We start from the raw sequence: 22,813 nt of genomic DNA, 5'->3' as shown, positions 1-22,813 counted from the left end.
TAAAGAGGAAAGAATCTATTTATTTTGCTTTGTCTTTCCCAATCTGCTGATTTAGGTCCTGAAAGGGGAAAAGTCACAATTTTTCTTGGACATATCCCAAGCTCAGTGTTATCTTGCCTCCTGGGATAAAGACAGGAAAAGAGAGATGCTTTCCTGCCCTGGGCACAACGGCATGGGGACACAAGCAGCCCATCTGGGTTCAGGAGGATGTGCTAAGGTGGGCTTTAAGGTGGTCCTGGGCAGGGCTGGAGCACCGCAAGGAATCAGGTGGGGAAGCGGGGAGGGCAGAGCTGCCCAGAATAGAGAAGAGGATCCCAGCTTTCCAAGGCCACATCTCCAAGTGGGGCGGGGGGCCTGGGCCTGCAGAATTCACTCCGGAGGCCCCCGGGTCTGGCTCAGGATTCTCTGCTCAAGCATGGCATACCGCTGGAGGAGGGCCTCATAGACCTGGAGAGGTGGAAAGAGCAGTTTAGGATGGGGAAGGGAAGGTGCCACTTACATCTCTTTGCAAATTACAGTTTAAAAACTTTTCCATCCCGCTCACTGGCAATTTAACATTTTTGCTGGGCAGACAAAAGAGAAGTGTCAATTCGCAAAAGATGAAACGGTAGTAGTTCCCCAACCTGTAGTTTAAGATCTTTAAAAAATGGGAACTTGAGACAAGAAACCAATTTTTGTTCTTAAATCTACAAAACATTAAAAAATTCTGATGAAAGTGCCTGGAAATGACTGTCTCTTTGCACAGTTGGTAGAAGTTGGCAGTGCAACACTTTTGGAAATCACCTCAACTTTATTTACATTAGGATAAAGGGGCTCAAAAATGCCCATAGCTTTCGACCTGGTTATTCTACTCTGCAAAGCTCCCCTAAGGAAATAATCCTAAATGTAGGGTGCTAGGTACACCAAGGGTCTTCTCAGACACCACTAAACATTCAGACTCATAAGACTACTCTGGGTTACACCCTGACCCTCAACAGAATATACTGGAGAAACGTGAGTGCTGGCACAGTGCTGAAGGGGCCCATGAACAGTCTGTACAGGTGTCCAGGGAAGGGTCTCTTTGCCTCCCTGCCTTCTTCCCTCCCTACCCTCCAGGTCACAGCTCAGATGCAAGGAGATGAAATCCACATCTTACAGGTGCACTAGCCTCATTTCCCACAGAAGTATCTCTCCCAACACCTCCGTGGGCAAGAGACGTGCCTGTAAGAGGTCACAGCACTCAGGCAGCCCTAAGTCTGACTTACCCTTAGGTATCTGTGTTTTCCCACTTATGATGCAATTTCCTCATTCAAGGCCATACGGCCATAAGCAATGTTGCCTAGTAACACTGTTGACATTCCATTTTTATTAAGTCTCAAAGGAAACAGAGCTGGAACATTAACCAAAGGTCAAATTCTCATGCAGAATAGGGAGAGGTTTTGTTAATCCTTTACCCACATAGGGTTAATTATAATAATCAAAAAAACTAGAAGCAACTGCTCTTAAGACATGGAAAATGCTTGAGAAATGTGGTTCATCAGCCAGTCAGAATATTATGTAGTCATTAAAAATAACATGTAGGCACATTTTTCAGAATATAAATACTTGGTTGTATTTATTGGTTGTAAAAATCTATAGAATTTTAAAAGTGGGATAAATCTGAAAGAATGCTTTAACACACAATCAGGCAAACTGTGACTTGGGGGAATATTTCTTGATGAAAATGAGGCATAAAATGGAAAGTGAAGAGACCTTGCAATATAGAATGTGCTATGCTAAGTCACTTCAGTCGTGTCCAACCCTGTGCGACCCCATAGACGACAGCCCACCAGGCTCCCCTGTCCCTGGGATTCTCCAGGCAAGAACACTGGAGTGGGCTGCCATTTCCTTCTCCAATGCATGAAAGTGAAAAGTGAAAGTGAAGTCACTCAGTCGTGTCCGACTCTTAGCGACCCCATGGACTGCAGCCTACTAGGCTCCTCCGTCCATGGGATTTTCCAAGCAAGAGTACTGGAGTTGGGTGCCGTTGCCTTCTCCGAATATAGAATGTAGAGATTTGTAAAATTAAAATCTGTCAATAGAGTAATAGTTGCAGATATTCAAACAATAAAGACTGTGGCTAAAAGAGCTAAAAGAAAAAAAACTAAAATGGACTACAAAATTATGTATATAGTGTGCTGTATAATAAAATAAAACCCAAACCAAAAAACCAACAAGGGAAAAGTGGCCAGAAAGAAACACAAGTCCACATTCTTCCTCTTTATTCCTTTTATCTAAAGCTCTTTTCGCCTGTAGCTTGCACAAGTGTAAGCCTTGCGGTTCAGGTCAGTGAGTGTTACAGATAAGACATCACAGACCAGCAACACTGAAGACCAGGGATCCATATTTCCATGGGACTCACATATACCACCAGGAGGTCATGCCAATCTCAATTGGCTTAATTGGCCCCTAAGCCAAGGACTTTAGCAACTGATTATGCAACAGGGCCTCTGCCCATGAACTCAATGGGGAAGTAAGGGGGCCTTTGATCTCCTCTCCAAGGAGGAAATTGGAACATTCAGCTGAGCCTACAGAGAAAATACTGTTCCTGTCTCAAGTTTCCACTTGAGCATACAGGTGCGTCATAGAAGGCAAACAGAGGATGCTGCCCGGCTCTCAAGGTTGTTTACAATCCAGTCCTCAAATAAGTCACTTGTGCCTACAATCACAGGCTGTCACTGCTTGCCACCTAGTGCTGAGAAGGATTCTGAGGTTGCACTTGGGTTTAAAGAGTTCCACGAGCTTTTAGCGACCGGTCATAAGCAAGCCAGGGAGAGTGGCAGGACACACGCTGAGTATTCGCCACCTGTCAGGAGGCAGTCACAGCCGTTTGTTACCCTAAAGCTTTCCCCAGCTACGTTCTTCCTTGCTGGCCTCCTTCTAGAGAGGATAAAAGAGCAGCCAGACTACCCCAGGCTGACCGTATAACCAAGGGGTCATCTGCTGGAGGAGTTGCGGGGAACAGAGTGGTAGGTTTCTCCCTGATAAGCAAGAGTGTGTGAGGAGGCCCTCTCTGCCCAAAGGCATGCTCTGATTCCTGCCTGTGAATACAGCTGTGGGCATCAGGATGTTAGAAGCAGCTGCACACATCCCTGGTCATGTGGCGTATACCTAGCACAGCACTATCCGATACGGTAGCCACAAGCTACATGCAGTCCTGAGCGCTTGAAATGTGGCTGCTGCTGCTAGCAGAAAATACATACCAGATTTCAAAGCTCATCCACACACACACACACAGTAAAATATCACACGAGCAACTTTTCTTATCAATTACATGTTGAAATGACAGTATTTTGGACATTTTGAATTAAATATATTAGTCACTTTTTTTTTTAATGAGAATACCAGAGAATTTAAACGACATACGTGGCCCTCATGATGTTCCCTTTGTCCACTGATGACCTGGAGAACGTCAAAGAGCCTGACCCCGAGCCCTGACACTGCTGAACCACTGAGCCAATACTAGCAACACCACCGACCTCCTGTTGTACAATAAACCCATGCTAGGCAAGGGTTCTTTTTAAGCCTCACAATGAGTAGGTTAAAAGCAGGCTGGACAGAGTTCCCCCGTTCCCAGACGAAGAAACACAAGTTTGCAGATGAGGAGGAGGCAGGTAAAGGTCATGTGAAGGTCACATGGAGAGGGAGAGGCACGATAAGAATCAGAACTCAAAGGCCCTTTATCTCAAGGCAGGCTCTTTTCGACTGCACTGAACTGCCTTTTAAACAGGACACACAACAGAAAGTAACGGAAGCCTGGGCAGACCCCTGTGGGCGGGTTATCTAGTCACCTGGAAAGCAGGAGCTTCTGCTCCCAAGACAGGCGGGGAGACAGTTCTCCAGGGTGTCTCTACACATCTTGTGACAGCTTTTGTTCCTGACTATCTCTTCAAGGGTGTCTGTATAGCAAAAACCCTGGGAAGATGGAGAGAGGGGAAACTGGTGTGCCGATCAGAATCAGAAAGATAATGACCCCTTTGAGGGCCAAGGCTGGACCGGTTTGTTGGCAGCTCATTTATGATGCTGGGGGATTCCTAAGCTTGGGGTCCCCTCAGCTGGGTCACAGACACAGTGAGAGCACACTATCCACGTGGGTCCACTCCACTCCGCCCCACGGCTCTTCAAGGCCAAGGAACACCGATACAAACGTGGAGCCTACACTGCCCGCGGTACTGACAGTAATAAAGCCGTCTGTTTGGGTCGCCCCTGCTCCTGGGCTCCAAGAACCTTCTGCAAACTGGAAACGTGGTGCAAACTGTCCAGACTGCCTCTCGCTACAATTGCGTAACACTCGAAAGAGTCATCCCAGCTTCAGAACTTCTGTAGGATTGGCCGAGGGCTCCACTGAGATGGCACTGCAGCAGCTCCTCTCCCACCTCGGCCCAGCCCTGCCTCTTTGCCCTTGCACAGATGCAGATTCCAAGAGTGTCCCCTCATAAATCTCCTACATGTGAAAGTGTTAGTTGCTCAGTTGTGTCCGACTCTTCGAGACCCCATCTGTAGCCCGCCACGCTCCTCTGTTGATGGAATTCTCCAGGCAAGAATACTGGAGTGGGTAGCCATTCCCTTCTCCAGGGGATCTTCCCAACCCAGGGATCGAACCCAGGTCTCCTGCATTGCAGGCAGATTGTTTACTGTCTGAGCCACCAGGGAAGCCCATAAATCTCCTGCTTCCTCATCAACAACTCAGGGTCTGCTTTCCAGGGTAGCAACTTGTAGCAAGTGGGGTCTGTGTTCCCCAACTGAGGAACCACACAGTTGTCTTGGATCCAGACTTCAGATCTGAGCGGTAGAAGCCCAGCATGTCTTATGCTTAAGTGACAGAAATCTTTCAGCGGCTTCTGTAATCCTGTGAATTAGAAACAAGCACCCACTCCAAGGCATCAGAGCAAGGAAGATGTGCCCAGTGAGCCATCTCATCCCTGGGGCTACAAGATTAGAGGTATCTCTGAATCTCAGAGACAACCTGCTTCCTTTGCTGTTTTTTTGACAATTAAAAAAAAAAAAAGTAGATTTCCTCTTCAGTTGAGCACATCAACTGTAATGGAGGTGACAAAGAAAATACTTACCTTTTGGAAATAAGAACCTAGTGGGTTTTTCACAATGCAAGTGCCACAGATATATTTGGATGGTCTCTTACCTGAGACGCTCCTGGGGTTGGGGTCGCAACTAATCTGGGATTTGGGGCTAACTTCACAATCTCTGCGAAGGGCATGTCTGTTCCAGCTGCAAGGCCTAGAAGGGACAGCTCATTTTGTGTCAGTGCATATTGCAAACGAAGGCGTTACCCGGAAATAGCATTTTTATCTCTGGAGTGAGAATATGTTCTAAAACTGGATTATGGTGACAGTTGTACAACTTAATAAAGTGTTTTGTTTTTTTTCTTTTCCTTTATATTGGCTGTGCTGAGTCTTTGTTGCAGCACACGGGCGTCTCTTGTTGCAGAGTGCAGGCTCAGTTGCTCCGAGGCCTGCAGGATTTTAGTTTCCCTATCAGGGATCAAAACCATGTCCCCTGCATTGGACGGTGGATTCTTAACCACTGGACCACCAGCAAGTCCCACTACTTAGTAAAGTTACTAAAACACACTGAATTGTATAGTCAAGCATGGGTGATTTTTTATATATTATACAATTGTACCTCCATAAAACCATCTTAAAAAGGGGGAGAAAGAGAGGAAAAGTTTCACAAGCAGCCCTCCTTCTCAGCAGGGCCTAGTTTGTCTGAAGTGCATGTTAGGAGGCAGCTAACCTCTGACCTCTGACAGAGGGGAGGGTCTGCCTGCCTCCCCTTCCTCACGTGACTCCACTCTCCCCATGGCTCACTGCATTGCAGTCACCCCAGCTTCACTCAATTCCTTCTTCCCAGAGCCTTTTCACTGGACGGAATGTTCCCTCCTCTCTTTTCAAAGAAGCGGCCTCTAAGAATATCCCTGCCACCCCTCAGCATCTTCCGCTTTCCTCAGGGCGTGTCACACTGCTGCCACAGATTCAAGGTCTCTCCCTTCCTGAGGTGGAAGCTCTGAGAGGCCAGGACTTGGTCTCCACTGGAGCCCTGGTGTCTAGCACTCTGCCGGCATCCAGGAGGCGCTCAGTAAATGCTCACCAAGCAAAGGAGAGATGGGGCTGGAAAGAGGGAAGGCGGCTGGAGATGGGCAAGGAACAATGAGGAATTTCCAAGCAAATTAAGGAGCAGTATCAGACTGAAGGGAAACTCAAGACCACCAAGAGGGAAGGAAGGCCCACTAAAGACGCGAGGCCTTCCCTCGGAAAGCTGGACTACCCCAGTCCAGAGCTGTGTGGATGAGGGGCCAGGGGATGGCGGGGTGGCCCCAGAGAGACTTCTCCAAAGATTGTGGTCCCCCTCCACTCACAGCCTCGCTTTGTGTGACTGGTTTTTGTCCCTAGACATAGCTGGAGAGAATGGACGTGGACATAAAGTGGAAACTGGTATTCTAGGACTTAGCTCAGGTTTTTGTTTTAGATGGTAGCACAGGGCAGGATCTGTAGGTAATCTCTGGCAACTAAACAGGCGCAGAAGGGAATTCCCTGGCTGTCCACTGGTTAGCACTCGGCACTCTCATTGCCAGGGCCCGGTTCAATCCCTGGTCAGGGAACTAAGGTCCCACAAGCCAAGCAGCGCAGGAAAGAAGAAAAAAGGTGGTACAGAAAAATAAGAAAGAAAAACAGTGCAGAATAGTAGTGGAGGCCCCAAAGAGCAGTTCCTTTCCTGTTTTGGCAGAAGGAGTATAAAGTGAACCCCTCTGAAGGCTGGAAGCTTATGGAATGGAGTTTTCAAAGTTCTGAGAAAAACATTTTAAAGTCCTTTGTCCAGCCAAGGTAGCATTCTTTGGGAGGGTGGACATATAAGCCCTCAGAAAAGTATCACCTACTGAATTTTTTTCTTAAAAATGTATTCAGGCTGTATATTCTAACAAAACTAGCATAGAAATGAAGAAGGAAAAAGAAACTGAAGGGAGTCACCAAAGAAAAAAAAAGAAAAGAAAGACAAAGTCAAAGGTATGTGTAGATAAAAAGTCAACAGGATGTAAAGTTTGATTAAAAACAAGAGTCTAGAAATAAATTGCCCAATGATCTTTATACGGAGGTGGCACCATGTGGGATGAGGCAGACAGGGGTGAGGGAAGGGAATGAAAGAGTAAGAGTTTATTAAGAGAAGGCTACGCTCCCTGATTAATTCTCAATGTTCAAAGAAAAAAATACAAGGTTAAATAGGTGTGTTAAGAAGTTAAGGATAAATGTGCGAAAAATGGAACCGCCAGAGGGAAAGGACACAGCCCTTGAGGTACATGGGTGGGCAACCTGAGCAGGCAGGGGACGCGGCAAACGGACCACATGGGTGAAACAACATCCCTGTGGGCCTTTGCTGCTCCCCTAGTTTCTGCAATGCCTCCATCAGAGCCACGCTCCCCCCATGGAGCTGTCCAGGGTCCTGGACTTCTTGGCTCTGAAGCATTCACCTTTGTGTCCATTTCCTGCTCTCGTTGAAAAGACAGCTCTGGACGTTATCCACCCCTCCTACCTACCCGCTGTCCAGACTCAGCCCGAATGCCCTCAACCAATGTCTGAGCAGGCTTCATTTAGTTAGGACTGTGCCTCTCTTTTCCAGTTTAAGTAAAGAATAAAGCCACAGAGGGTTTGGGAGGGGAGAGAAGTGAAGCCCGCCATGTTCCTAAAGACTGGGAACATCCCAATCTCCCCTTTCCACTGTCTTCAGCCCAGCCAGTGCCCCAACCGCTTCCAGAGGTGTCTGCCCCCATCCATCCACCTACCATGGAAAGCTCGGTAAGCAGAGCCCACACAGGCTGAGTTGGCGGTGTCTATGACGTACACGGGGGCACCAAACACATCTGCAAGCACCTGGAAAGGACAGAGGTTCTTACTGTGGTGAGTCGTTCCTCAGAGGGAATGTGGACACAGACCTGAATTTCCCAGGCTCTCTTTTCTCATGTCTTCTGATACCTTCGATTCCACCTCTACTGCCTTAAAGGAAGTACATTTGACCATGCCACTCTGGTGATCCTAGGGCTCAGGGTGACCTGGGAGAAGTCGTCATTGGAGGGCCACAGATCTCCAGGTTGTCCCTGCACTGTTCGACCATTTTATCAAAGACAAGGAGGAAGTTTTAGACTGAATGCTTAGCAAACAGCCAAGGTGGAGACGGCTTGGGCTCTGACTATTACTAACAAGCTCAGACAAACCCAAACTAACAAGAGCAGGTCTTACAGGGATAAACATAAAGCTTTCCATGTAGGTCCCCCAAATAAATTATATTAGTTTAGAATAGAGGGCCTGTACTAAGAGGAGCTCACGTGGAAAAGACTCGAGGTTCTTAGTTGATGAGAGATATTGGGCATGTGCTTCCCTAGTGGCTCAGCAGTTAAAAAAAAAAAAAAGAAAGAAAGAAAGAAAAAAAAAATTCCCCCTGCAATGAAGGAGACACGGGTTTGATCCGTGGGTCAGGAAGATCTCCTGGAGAAGGAAATGGCAACCCACTCCAATACTCTTGCCATAGGAAATTCTATGGACAGAAGAGCCTGGCAGCCTACAGTCCATGGGGTCACAAAAGGGTCGGACACGACTTGGCAACTAAATGACAGAATTGTTGATGTCCCAACAGATCCCCTTACTGGGCTGGTGTGCACCCTCACCTACACGTCCTGAGAATTGGCTAACAGTTCATGACTGCCTCTCAAAAGAATTGCTCTTGGTTGCACATGCTCAAAAATGCAGAGAGTGAGACTGAACAGAAGGACTTAGATGCAGATTCTCTGGTCATCGAACACATCCAGGTGAACAAAGCCCCCAGGATGGGACGCAGGACTTACAGATCTCAGGGTCAGATCAACCGGTACATAAGCTCTCCTTGCCACACTGAGACAATCCTTACTGAAAAAGAACATTTTGCTCCTAAACCAGAAGAGGAGGTTGCACAAAAGAAAAAGAGATTCCAGAAGAAATGGAAGAAACAAAATCTTATGGCCCTGGAATAAATGCCGCAAAAAATAAATGCAAGTAAAAGTGGGAAAAAAAAAAAAAAAAGAATTGCTCTTGGAGCTCCCCTGCCAGTCCAGTGGTCAAGAGTCTGTGCCTCGCAATGCAGGGAGTGCAGATGTAATCCCTGGTCAGGGAACAAGGATCCCACATGCCGCAGGGCACAGTCAAAAAATAAATAAAATTTTTGAAAATTGCTCTTGGCTGAACAGAGGCTCCCTCTCCCAGGAGGTCATTCTCACCTCTTCCCATGGTAGCTAGTTGCCCCCTTACTCCAAGGTGGAGCCAAGCCTGCAGCATAGCTCAGGTACCTCATCTCCACCTGGCATGGAGCTGAAGCTGACTCTAGCCAGAACCACATCCTTGCTTATCCTTCTTCCCTTGCCCTGCCTGCTTCCCTCACTCCCTTCTCCTGGGAGCACTCTCCCAACAAATCACTTCTAGAAGAGTTCCCATTTCAGGCTCTGCTTCTAGAGAACCTTACCTAAGGCAAGTATGTTACACATCAACAGTTGACACACTTACTCAAACAGCTAAGGCAGCCTCAGGCTTATCTAAAACTGCTCAGTGTCCCAGTAAGACACTGACAGACCCACGATGTGACGGCCTGGTTGTCAGATGTTTGCAGGTTGATTCCACTTTGGGTCATATATTTCTAACACAATGAAGGACCAGAAAGACAGTGACAAAGTCTGGCGACTGTTTAACAAGAGGAATGGCTGGGAGAATCAGAGACGTTTAAATTGGAAGGGGGAAACCTTGAGGAAGACAAGAACACTGGCCTTAGATGTCAGAAGATCTGCTATGAAAGACAGGCACTTTCTGTGTGACTCCAGAGGCTGATGCTGGGATCAGAGAGTGGAGCTGGACAGGGCAATGGATTTCACTGAGTGTAAGATTGAACCTGTTCTCCATGTGAGCCGTAAAGAGCTGGCTTCCTGGGAGAGAATGAGCTGTAAGCTCCCCATCTCTGCAGGATTGGGAACAGAGGCAGTATTAACTGCTGAGTCCCTTGCTCTTAGAAGTATTAGACATGGAAGAGGCCCCAGTGCAGAGCTTGCTACCAGCACTCACCTGTAGGAGGTCTCTGTTGTGAGATGCTCCTCCAGTGGCCAAAATCTTTGTCTTGGGCACTGCAAGGAAAAACAAAAAACAAAACAAAAAAATGGCCATGACAATTCCCCCAAGGCAGAAAGGGCTGTTGTTCAGAGTTCTTCTACCACAAAAGGCTAGTGTCAGGTCAATGCCTCTTGCTTGTCACACGGGGCTTGGGGGGAGATCTGAGGCTGGCTCTGTCCACGTGGACTTGTGAGGCCACTGCCTCACCCACCTCTTGGGGATGCAACTCATGAGGGCACACAGGATGGTTCTAAGGTCCTGGCAATGTTGCGCTTCTTTTTTTTTGAGGTCATCTGTTTCAGAGTACAAGGACAGAGGTTTTTTGTTTTTTTTAACTTTTCAAAAGTATTTATTTATTTACGTTTGGCTGTGCTAGGTCTTTGCTGCTGCGCGGGCTTTTCTCTAGTTGCGGTGTGAGGGCTTCTCACTGCGGTGGCTTCACTTGTGTGGAGCGTGGGCTGTAGGGCCTGCAGGCTTCAGTGGTTGTGGTGTACAGGCTCAGCAGTTGACCAGGAATCGAACCCATGTCTCCTGCATTGCCAGGTGGATTCTCTACCACTGAGCCACCAGGGAAGCCTCAGTGTTGTATTTCTTAACCAGAGTGCTCAATGAACAGGTGTTTGATTTTTTTACTGTTTTTACAGTTAGCTGTATGAAGCATATATTCTGCTGCATGCAAGGTATTTTCCACAATGAAAAATAATAAACTGCCATCTAGTAAAAGACATATAGTTCCACTTCAGGTTAAAATGGAGATGACCAAGAAAGAACATGCCTTGTACTGTAACAATGAGAGACCGCTGAAGCAAAAAAATACATATATATTTATTTAATGCTAACAAAAAGTGGTAAACGCAGGGAATTCTCCAGTGGACCAGTGGTCAGGACTTGGCAATTTTACTGATAAGGGCCTGAGTTCAATCCCTGGTCGGGAACTAAGATCCCACAAGCCATGCGGCATGCCCTCCTCCCCCACAAATAAGTTGTAAATGGAAAAAAGTGTAAATAAATTCTGGAATGAGATGAGCCCTTAAACGCTGACTTGCCATACCTGTAGTACAAGATAGGTGGCGTAGTGACCCTCCAGAGGCATATAAACAACCAGAAGAGAGAACCTGCCAGGCATTAGGTGGTGTTGGTATGAAAAAGGTGTCCCAAAGGCAGAGCTAGCCCTCAGTATCCCCACGCCTCCCCCACGGGCCGTCTAAGTGGTGATGTGGAAGCTGGAGCAGGGCGGGAAAACAGAGGGAGCGCTCTGTAATCTCATAGTGCTTACATCCCTATACTCCTGTGTCACAGGACTCTTTTACAATAAAAAGGCATTTATTTATTATGCAGGTATTTGAAAACAAATGTTATAAGCCCCTCTCAGCCTCCCCCATCTTCACCCTCGGCCACGAAGAGAGTGCCTGGGCTGGGAAGAGGGGAAGGGATGACAGCCAGCTAAGAAAACAATTCAGGACACACGAGTAGATGTTCCCATGTGATTCCATGTTGGAAAATCAAACCATACTCCATTCACGACTGCAAGAGGAGTCAGCTGGGCGCAATGTAAAGCACCATGAAGGCTCTGACAGTTTGGGTTTGTATGTACCCTTTGTAGGTAAAACGGGAACAGGACTCTGGCTTTATAAAAATAAGTTCATAAAGGGGACTGAAAGAAAGTGCTCCCAGACTGCAAGTGATTAGGGAGAGGAGATGGGATTATAGGTGGCTTCCTCTCCTTTGTTTTCAAAACTTGCTATTAAAAGGCTGCTTTTTAAAAAAAAAGTTTTTGGCTGCACCACACGAGATGTGGGGCCCTAGCTCCCCAACCAAGTTTCAAACTCGTGCCCTCTACACTGGAAGCACAGTCTGAACCACTGGACCGCCAGGGAAGTCCCTAAGGCTTTGTTGCTCTTATAAGTCAACCTAAACATAATGAAACATACGTGGAAACGTAAGCTGAAAAGGAACCATGGCGTTGGCCCCGCCCAGCTGGGCGCATATGTCTCCTGGTGTCTAAATATCAAGACAGGGATCATTCCTTAAAGGAAGCAGATGTAACCCAGTGGTTAAGAATCTAGAGTCTAGGACCAGATTGGCTTGGTTCAGAAGGTCTGCTAGCCTGGAACCCTGAGCCTTGGTTTCCTACTTTGGGAAGCAGGAGTGATACCCACCCCAGAGATATTGCTGTTAATAAAGATAAAGTGCTTAGGAACCGGGCTGGGCACACAGTAGACACTCGGTACATACTGACACCTGCTATTATCATGATCACCAGTCTTACTTCAGATGTCTTTTTATTCTTCTTAGACATTATTAAAATGAGATTATGACTGTTCAATACAGAAACGAGAGGGACCTCCCTGGCGGTCCAGTGGTTAGGACCCAGCACTTTCACTGCCAGGACCTGGGTTCAATTCCTGGTCTGGGAACTAAGATCCTGCAAGCTGCTCAGCTGGGAACATGATGCCTGCAGTCCGTGCAGCCCTTGTGCCCTTTTAGGTTCAAGCGTGTCCATTCATGTGATCTTGTTTTGAGAGGAGCTCAGAAGAGCTGGAAGGACAGGTTTGATTCGCCCCCTTAAGCTTGCTAAGAGGATAAGTAACTTTACGCTGTTTGCACAAGAATTGCTTCAGAGGCTGGGAATGCTGACATGATTGCACTAGTCCCCTGGAGCCCAGGAAGGTCTCTCCACTCTCACTGCCTCTCCCTACATACTGGGCCAGTGGGGACAGCCCCCCAAAGTGCCCCCTGCTGACGACCAAAGAACCCTTCCGGCCAGTCACTCATGTCCACCTCAGCTCTGGCCCTGTCCTGCTCACCTGGGCTCACTTCTCAGGGAGCTTAGAAGCCTGTGGAGACCCTTGGGGAAATTTCTTTTTACACTTTTGGTGGAAGAATGGAGAAGAGTGGGACTGTTTATAAAAGTTCAGTTCAGTTCAGTCACTCAGTCGTGTCCAACTCTTTGTGACCCCGTGGACTGCAGCACACCAGGCCTCCCTGTCCATCGCCAACTCCTGGAGTTTACTCACACTCATGTCCATTGAGTTGGTGATACCATCCAACCATCTATCCTCTGTCATCCCCTTCTCCTCCTGTCCTCAATCTTTCCCAGCATCAGGGTCTTTTCCAATGAGTCAGTTCTTTGCATCAGGTGGCCAAAGTATTAGAGTTTCAGCTTCAGCATCAGTCCTTCCAATGAATATTCAGGACTGATCTCCTTTAGAATGGACTGGTTGGATCTCCTTGCAGTCCAAGGGACTCTCAAGAGTCTTCTCCAACACCATGGTCCCATGGCTAAGACTCTACGCTTCCAATCCAGAGGGCTCAGGCTCCTTCCCTGGTCAGGGAACTAGGATTCCACATGCTGAAATGAAGATCCTGCATGCTGCAGCTAAGACCTGGTGCAGCCAAATAAATAAATCTTTAAAAATGAAAAAAAAAAAAATGTTGTTGAGCTGTATACATCCTAACAAATGCACATGTGCACCATATGCTGACAGCCTGACGTGTTTTCAACTGAAGACACTTGTATAACCTATGAAACAGAGTCTCACCAGCACCCCAGAGGCACCATGGCCCCCCCGGAAGGTAACTACCAACCAGCCAGACTTTCAACGACAGCAGACACTTTCGTCTGCTTTTGAACCCGCTGTACACGGAATCTGTCACACACTTTTGGGTTGGTTTCTTCTGCTCAGCGTTTTCATTTGTGAGACACATCCATTTTGCTGTGCTTGGTTGAGGCTGGTTTACCTTCATTTCTGCGTAGGATCATGTCATCTGAACACCCCACGAGGCATTTATCCTACCTTCGACAGACACTGGGTTGTTTCCAGCACGGGTGTCAAGCACAGGGCCCCGGGGAGTGGCCTTCTGCACGACTTTAGTGAACACGTGTCCACATCTCTGTCCTGCATCCGCCGGGAAGTGAGGTTGCCAGGTGGGTTTGTACGCAGCTTTAGTAGCTGCTGCCTAACGGGTTTCCAAAAAGGTTTACCTAGTGCCTACTTTTAAAGTGTCTTTTTTACCTGATAGGTTCAAAGACATAAAATACACACTCCACAGGACTTGGATTGTCGGTAGAAGTATCATGAGACCCTCAAGCTGAGAGGATTCCAGGGGTTTCGACCTTCTGTTGACCACAGCTGCTGCCCAGAGGGATAAATACATCTTGGAAACCTGGACTCTGTGGTCGGCTGGTCCAACATCCTTCAGACTCCCCCAGACCATTCCAGCAACATCAGTAGGGGCGCTCACTGACCTCCTAAAGCTGCCCATCCATCGCTCAGTTCTTAGAAGTCCCTTCCTCCCGTGGGTCTGCCCCGGCCCTGGTTCTGCCCTCTCCATTGCAGGTCTCTCAGTTCTGACGGTGGTTCTACATCCCCTCTCTTACCTGTTCAAGCTGAAATGCCCAGAGCTGTGCCCCACGGGCAGGGGTGCGCCCAGAAGGTGAAGGTTCAGTGATGGCCCCCCCAGACCTTTGCCACCCGCATTGCCTGTGTCCTCAGGATCCCAAGCTTAGGACATTTTGTCTGCAGGATGGGGCTGAGGCTTATAGACAGATCTCTCAAATCCTACAGTTCCTGGCCAGGAGATGAGGCCACTGGTGCCAGAGCAGAGAGGCAGGAACAACCCACCTCCTAGTCTATGCCTGCCCACAGGAACAGTCCACCTCATCCCCCCACCAGGTCCAGGCTCTATTTCCCTCCTGCAAAAACAAGGACCCTGTGATGGAGCCTTAAGAGTGTCCACGAGGCCTGGTGTGAAGGCAGAAAGGGTCTCAAGCACCTCAGTGTGTGAGCAGGACCCCTGGACCCCACTCCAGAACACAGCCCCCTGGCAGCTCACTTACTGACTCGATAGCCCAGCGCCTCAGCATGAATCTTCTTGGCCATGAACTGTCCCTCGATCAGTGCTCGAATCTCTACATCCTGGGGGAATGCCGAGACCTGTCTCCAGGAGAAAGTGGACAGAGTGAAGAGCTCTCATTGTCCACTCACTCTGTGTGTGTGTGCGTGTGTGTGTGTGTGTGTGTGTGTATGCGTGTGGTGTGTATGTGTGTGTGTGTGGGTATGTGTGTGTGTGTGTGTGTGTGATGTTTTCAAACAATAGCCCAGATCTGGTGCTCATGACAGACCTCCACTGGAGCTCACCCATAAGTGGTGTTCTTGAACCACTGACTTTGCCTGTCAAACACACACACACACACACACACGTGCACTCATGGCCTCACTCACCCCAAAGTGGACTTGGGGAGTCAGAGCATGGGAGAGCTCAGGCTCAGTCTGTATGGGATTAATCTCCAGCTTATGGGATTAGCAGATACAAACTACTGTACATAAAATAGATAAGTAACAAGGATTTACTGTATAGCACAGGGAATCATAGTCAATATCACGTAATAACCTATAAAATATATACAGGTTACATATTTTTTCAGAATATAATTTGAAGAAAAACTGAATCGCTGTGCTGCACATCTGAAACTAACACAATATTACAAATCAACTTTACCTCAAATCAAATTTTTTTTTCAAGTATTTGTTTTATCACTGGCTGATTAAATGAATGAGGTCCCTAAAGCTAGCATAATTTCATAGGTATTTTTAAAAATTTAATAGTCAAAAATGGAGTCAACGTAGCTCAACTGACCAATAACATACATACCTCATGGTTTTCTGCACTAAACCTATGGCGCCCGATAATTTCTGGGGTGATTTCCATGACATCAAAATAAAAACCTGAAACAAGACCAGGAAAAGATTAGCTATCAGTGGTCAAAAATAAAAGATCAGCTTCTCAACAGCTTTGGAAAAAAGCAGGGTGAAATGACCCTACATCCCTGTTCCCTGGGCCTCCCATTCCCTGGAGGAGACTGTGAATATTCTAAGGTCCTTCTCTCCAGCAAGACAGAGGGAAACTGGAAAGGCCCAGGCTAGCTCCTCATGGAGACAGTTCTTCCTACACTCACCTGGCAGCCCAAGCCAGGGGGCAGCTGGCTGTCCAACTAACCCTACCTAAAATGCCAGCACAGGTTTGACCCAGGGAGGCATGTTCCCTCCCTGCTCAGATGGCCTGCCCCAGGGCGGGGCACTTTTCCTAACAGGACCTGGTGTCTGGGGCAGAAAGCTGCACGCAGGGATGCACCCGGGCAGAGCAGACACTGTGGCTGCCACCTCTGATGCTGTCACCAGGCGCTTCCAGGGCACAGAAGATGCAGCTCTGGCCTGGTCTGCCGCTCCCCGCCTCACTCAGATCGGGGGGGTCCCACATGAGTTTTAGGGCCCATGGAGCAGAAGTGGAGACAGTCAGGGCTCCCCTTGGCTCCTCCCCGGCCCTGTCCTGCTCCCCCGGCAGCTGTTCCCTCACAGGCCCGCTCAGCAGCCTACCCAGGTTTCCGCCGTTCCCCATCTCTGTGGACTGCAGCGCCTTGGAGAACTTGCTCCAGGAACCAGAAGCAGACTCATCACGGATCTTCTCTCTCATCAGGGAGCCATTTTTAAAGCTGCAGAAGTGCACACACAACCCTGAGGGAGGTGCTAGGTGCGTTCTGAGTGGATCCACGGGCTTTGGGGAAGAGTCCCAGGTAGAGGGGCTGCAGGTCAGGCTGGACCCCATCCCAGCCAGTGCACAGCAAGGACCTGAGGTTCCGCCTCATGTAGCAAGCCCGGTGCACCTCCCCAGGAGTCACCAGAAAATGCACTTGTCCTGGGGGCTCTGTCTACAGAGGAGGCTGCCACGGAAGAGTCCCAGGGAGAGACAGAGCTGTGGTTTCGGCACATTGTACCCTCTGGACAATGGGCAGAACTGGCCAGATTTACTAGACTGACATATTCTCCAGTGGTTCCTGGAGCTTAAAGGCTAAAAACCTTCTCTTGGTAGCTTCCAGCAGGTCGCCAAATGCCTGTTTGGAAGATGCAGAACAAACCCCTTTCATGAGAACTGTCAGGAGGCAGGATGCCCTTACTGCCATTGGTTGAAGGTCCACCATGTGCCAGATACGTCGTAACATCACTATGAAGTAAACCTCTTGATCCTCCCATTTCATGGGCAAAGTGTGGCTAAGATATGCTCTGGGGTCTACCTCAGGCCACACGCAATACAGGTGTTGGGGATGGAATTTGTACCTGGGCTTGGGAGAGACTTCAGGTCCTGGGCGCTTCCCCCCACCGCACCCCAACACCAACTCTGCTCTCAGCAAGACCCAGTGAGTCCCTGGGGTCTCAGGTGCCCCCAGAGCCTGCTCAGTGGAATGCCCCGGGGGCTCCACACGGTGCCAGTCCTGCCCACACCTCCTCCCCCACACCCAGCCTACCACAGGAGTGCCATGTAGTGCTGGGGGTCAACCGGGTTGCAGAAGATGTGGCCTTCCAGGGCAGGCGTGGGCTCCTGGAGCCAGAGGAACAGCGTGTCGCTGGTGCCCAGGCTGACCTGGAGAGAGACAGGCAGAAGTGAGGTGGCTCCACCTCTGGCACTCCAGCAGAGCCGCCCTGACCCCCTCCTCGCTTCACTGTCCAGGCTGCAGACCCTTGGGTTAAATGCCATTTCTTCAGCGAAACCTCTGCTGACCCTCCCACACCAAAATCCAAAGTCAGCTCCCCAGATTCGAGCTAGCACGAATTCCGTGGGCTGTTTTTCTAGAACTTACTACAACTACCTCTAAGTCATGGATCAGGTGACGACTGGTTTCCCACTAGAAGCAGAAGGGTCTGGGTTATGTCTTTATCGCCTGGAGGGCTCACAGTCCTCTGGCCCGAGGTCTGACCCTTCTGCCTGTGCTCACTGTCAAGGCAGGCAGGGGACCTGTCTACTCAGCACAGGCAACTGACCTCCTAAGAGAGGAGCTGTGGGCAGGTCCTGGGGCCTGGGTCTCCCTCTCCCCTCCCTCAGCTGCCTTTTGACCCTGGATGCCCCACTGATAGGATACTGCTGACACCCAGTACCCTCGTCCCCTGGGGCAGGAGCTGACCCCGCCTCTGGGAGGGAGAGGTCACCTTACCGCAATGTCACCTTCCTCCAGCCTCATGCCTGCCAGCGAAGCTGAGAACGGGAGGGGAGCCTGTGGTTAGCTGGAGGTCGCAAGGGAGCCACTTAGCAAACCAGTCACCTCCCTCAGATAGGAGTGAAGCCCCCACCTCCAAACCCCAGCCTACAAGCTGAGAGGGAGGCAGGAGCAGGGTGGGATGAGGGCCAAGGACGCCCCAAAGGCCAGGAGGTGAGACTTGGACCATACAGAAGGCTGAGCACCGAAGAACTGATGCTTTTGCACTGTGGTGTTGAAGAAGAGTCCCTTAGAGAGCAAAGAGATCAAACCAGTCAATCCTACAAGAAATCAACCCTGAATACACATTAGAAGGGCTGATGCTGAAGCTGAAGCTCCAATACTTAGGTCACGCGATGCAAAGAACTAACTCACTGAGAAAGACCCTGAAGCTGAGAAAGACTGAAGGCAGAAGAAGAGGGCGACAGAGAATGAGATGGTTGGATGGCATCACAGATTCAATGGACATGAACATGGGCAAACTCCAGGAGATGGGGAGGGGCAGGGAGGCCTGGTGTGCCGCAGTCCATGGGCTCACAAAGAGTCAGACTGAGGGACCAAATGACAACCAAGGCCAGAGGGTGGGGTATCCATGCTCCAGGCCTCTGACTGGGCTCGGAAGCTGCATCTACAGGGATCCACAGTCCCCACCCTCTGTTAGGACACACAAGGCGAGGCCTGAGTATGGGGCTGTCCCTGACCTCAGCTGGGAAGGAAAGGGGCAAGATTATGTTGACTGTTCCCTTTGACATGAGGCCCATGGCAGCTTGTTTATCTGCCTTGCTCACTGATACACCAGGTGTCAGAGCTCTGGACTCAGGAATCCCACCTCTAAGCCTGCAGGGACAAGGGACAGGACAATGTCTGCACTGTCTAAATACTAAAAGCCATTCCTACCTCACTTTCCACTTCCATCCGAGGGAGACTGGTGAACTGAATGCCAGAGCAGTGGAACCCGAGACAACCACATACGAAGTTCACAAAAACACTGCCTTGGTTGATTAAAATGTGTTATTTATGGGCACAGAAAAAGAAAGTTAGAAGGACTAGTCCTCAAAGTTTTAATTGTGGTTATCTCTGGATTAAGGGATCGTGGATGATTTTTTCACATTCTTCCCTTGGTTTGTCAGTACTTAAAATCTGTTCCTGCAATGAAGAGGTATCCCTGGTATATAAGAAAAAAGCGTAAGACTAACACATTATTTGAGGTGGCAGGAGAGTGAAGGTCAGACTTAGGGAGGGACTGGCTGAGGGCTACCTGCCTGGTACTTCCAACATTCAACCTGAAAGCAAAGCCCCAAAGGTAGGTTTAAAAAGCTGCTTCTTTGTCATTCCTTCTCAAACTTGCCCAGAAGCTCATGTTTCAGTGGTAAAAAAGCAGGCTCATTATTTTCCCTGACATTCTTCTAGTTGATAGAGTAGGCCTAAGAATATACATTTTTCTAAAAAGACTCAAGGTTACCGAAAGGGAAAGGGGAGAGGGGATAAATTAGGAGGTTGGGATTAACATACACACATTCATATACATAAAATAGACAAGCAACAAGGAGGCACAGGGAACTCTACTTAACACTCTGTACTAACCTATATGGGAAAAGACTCTGAAAAAGATACATGTCTATGCATAACTAAATCACTTTGCTGGACGTCTGAAAGTAACGCAACGTTGCAAATGAACTATATTCCAATATGAAAATATATATAGTTATATTTTTCTTCTAATGAGACTTGATGAACTTATTTCCATTTTAAAAGAAAACAAACCTGGCCCGCAAAGTGTAGGGCTGTCCTGAGTTGCGCACCAGCTGCTCTTTTCTGAGGGAGACTGGGCCCCTCAACCTTTAGGATAGATAGGAACTGGGGGCCTGGCATCCCCGGGGAAGCCTGGGCACCAGAACACGCCCGTCGCAGCCCAGAGCTGCCTCTCAAACTAGCGCCAGGAGGACAGGCCTCACACCTCGCTGCTGCAGGAACTGGGTCAATGTCCACCAGCCTCCGTCTCACCTCATCTCAGGCCCCTAAGGAACATGAGGGGCCCTTCCCCAAAACCTGCTCTGAGTCTGGGTTTGTGCCTTGACAACAGGGCTCTGCGCAAAGGGCTACAGAATCTGCTCAGGGACAGGGCGGCCCTCGTCTGGCTCCTGGGAGCTCCCAGCAGATGCCAGAGTGGTGGTCACCCTGGAAGGGAGGAGACACAGCCAGGACACTGACGCAACCACACGGTGGCAGGGACATGCTCACGTGCCCCCAGCTCCAAAGCAGACGGGCCCAGAGCAGACCTCGGAGCACCATAAGTGCTATTTATACTGGGGACAGAAACAGCAGTAATGGCAACTTAAATGCTTTTTTCTCCTGGTCACAAAAGTACACACAGATACTGCAGGCAATGTGGAATTTAATAGCATCATTATGATGAAGGGCTTCCCAGGTGGCACTAGCGGTAAAGAACCCACTGCCGAAGCAGGAGACATAAGGGACACGGGCTCAATTCCTGGGTTGGGAAGACCCCCTGGAGGAGGCATGCCAACCCCCTCCAGTATTCTTGCCTGGAGAATTCCATGGACAGAGGAGCCTGGTGGGCTACAGTCCACAGGGTCACAAAGAGTCAGACACGACTGAAGCGACTTAACACACGACACATTGTGACGACGCGTGCATTTTAACAAGACCTTCAGCTCCATTCTTAGGCACACAGCTCCACTCCTAAACACAAGTGCCTCTTTTTATTTTATTTTTGCCGTCCACATCCTCATCTGCATAACCAGTAGGAGGCAAGTACAGGGAGGCTGTGGGTGTGGAAGCCAGGGGGAAAGCTGAAGCCAGACCCCAGCCTCCACCGCAAAGCAGCCCAAGCCCTTTCATATGCACCTCTCAGGCTCACCTTCTTAGAGCAGGAATGGCTGCACAGGGTGGCAATTTGGCATAGAGTTGCCAGATAAAATACAGGGCACTCAGTCACATTTCAATTTCAGAGAAATAACTTGGGATACACACTGAAAAAGCATGTTGTTTGAAGTTCAAACAATGCCTGAGTTACACTTATACTACTAGCTCATCATTTGTCCTTCCTCTGAGTTCAAGTTGGTATTGTATTTGCATTTATTCTATTTCTGTTTACTTTTTCCATCAACCCTGATTTGGTGGCTCATTAGGAAAGGGCTACCAGGATGAGGTGAGGGGCAGCAGTCTGGGGCCATTTGGCCTTCCTTGAGAGACCTGTTGGGAAACCCCAGAGAAGAGAAGGAGGAAGAGGAACCAAGAGGCTTCGATGAAGAGTAAGTCGTATCTACATCACTGACTCGATGGACATGAGTTTGAGCAAGCTCCAGGAGATGGTGAAGGACAGGGAAGCCTGGCATGCTGCAGTCCACGGCGTCGCAAAGAGTCGGACACAGCTGAGTGACTGAACAACAACACGTCAGAAAAGGGGTGAGAGTCTTAACACTGGGTACTGGAGGAAGAGGTGGAGGAACTGAGATGCTTACTTTGGAACAGAAAAGGCAGGTCAGGGAGGGTGGGCTTGACTGTCTTCCTCCACTGATCAGCTCTCACCTTGCTGGGCAGCCCTGGGTGGCCCCAGGTGGGTACCTGTACCCTGTGGGTACAGCCAGGGCCAACGCAGGGCAGGTACAAGGAGTCAGTGTTCAGGCGAGCAGGGGAGCAGGTGGCCACGGAGAGAGGGCCTGCCAGACAGGCCTCCCCAGGAGGTTGGTTGGCATTCGCCAGTGTTCAGCAAGGACCAAAGCAGGCTACTGGGGGGGTGAAGTCCCAAGAGGTACTCACCTGGGTTGTCCCCAGTGAAGGCCACCACTTTGCATTCTGGAGGAAACCCATAGCGCTGGACAAAGTAGGAAGAGATGGCTCCCTGAGGAGAGAAAGCAAGTGTGTTCTACAGAAGCAAATCCCACCTGCTTGGCACAGCTGCCCACCTTCAGGCCACGGGAAAGCAATAGGCCTGGGTGGGGCCGAGAGGCTCATCACAGCCGGGACGTCCTGTTCACAGAACACCAGCGGAGCCCAGCACGGGGCTGGAACCATGAACACGAAGTTGTCCCACTGCCTCAAGGCACGCTTGATTTTGAGAGTCAAGGCAGCTAGAATAAAACCGTCCCCAACGTGGGCTCGCTTTGTAAGCCCCAAATTCCGGATGTTACATTAAAAATTATTAAACAAACTTGTGGAAATAGATAATGCCTTACACACATGCTCTAATAGCCCAGCAATCAGATCATGAGCAATCAGACATGCATACGCAGAGGTCAATGTTCTGAAGAAAATAAACCAAGGAAAGGCGCCGTGGGGGAGGAGCCTCCACCAGCAACCAAAGCCCTCAGGGCCCCTTGGAGACTTCCTGTGGGATCAGAGGCAGGGGTGCCTTCTAGACAGACCTACAGTCTTTAGAAAGCACAGTTATGAAAAGAAAGCTCCCCGACCCCACCCTCTTCTTTCCCTGACTTTCTCTTAGTTCCAAAAATTTTAAATAAATGATGAGATTTCCGGGACTTCCTTAGTGGCCCAGTGGTTAAGAATCTACCCTTCCACTGCAGGGGGCGTGAATTCGCTCCCTGGTCGAGGAACTAAGATCCCACATGCCCAGTGGCACAGCCAGAAAAACTTTTAGAAAAGGGATTTC

General features: G+C 49.2%; 1 protein-coding gene across 6 annotated transcripts in view; it reads right to left on the bottom strand.

Annotated features, from left to right (window-relative positions):
* Window positions 1-22,813, bottom strand: part of XYLB (xylulokinase) — a 39,897-nt gene continuing 17,084 nt past the window's right edge. For 2 of the 6 annotated variants that reach the window (XM_086365939.1, XM_086365941.1), the window contains 10 exons: window positions 21,964-22,045; window positions 18,139-18,179; window positions 17,455-17,570; window positions 16,529-16,644; window positions 15,807-15,880; window positions 14,992-15,088; window positions 10,107-10,165; window positions 7,811-7,898; window positions 5,159-5,253; window positions 1-447 (listed from right to left, as the gene is read on the bottom strand). In XM_086365939.1, the coding sequence (XP_086222065.1) occupies window positions 370-447; window positions 5,159-5,253; window positions 7,811-7,898; window positions 10,107-10,165; window positions 14,992-15,088; window positions 15,807-15,880; window positions 16,529-16,644; window positions 17,455-17,570; window positions 18,139-18,179; window positions 21,964-22,045 (846 nt within the window). In that variant the 3' untranslated portion in view covers window positions 1-369. Of the gene's footprint in view, window positions 448-5,158; window positions 5,254-7,810; window positions 7,899-10,106; window positions 10,166-12,416; window positions 13,561-14,991; window positions 15,089-15,806; window positions 15,881-16,528; window positions 16,645-17,454; window positions 17,571-18,138; window positions 18,180-21,963; window positions 22,046-22,813 lie in introns of those variants that run through there. The other 4 variants (XM_086365940.1, XM_086365943.1, XM_086365942.1 and 1 more) reach the window with 2 other exon arrangements.

Source organism: Bos grunniens, chromosome 22 (genome assembly GCF_055505025.1).
Source record: "Bos grunniens cultivar Pamir isolate PY7600 chromosome 22, Bosgru_T2T1.0, whole genome shotgun sequence".
NCBI classification, from domain to species: domain Eukaryota; kingdom Metazoa; phylum Chordata; class Mammalia; order Artiodactyla; family Bovidae; genus Bos; species Bos grunniens.
This window is presented reverse-complemented; position numbering and strand designations above follow the sequence as displayed.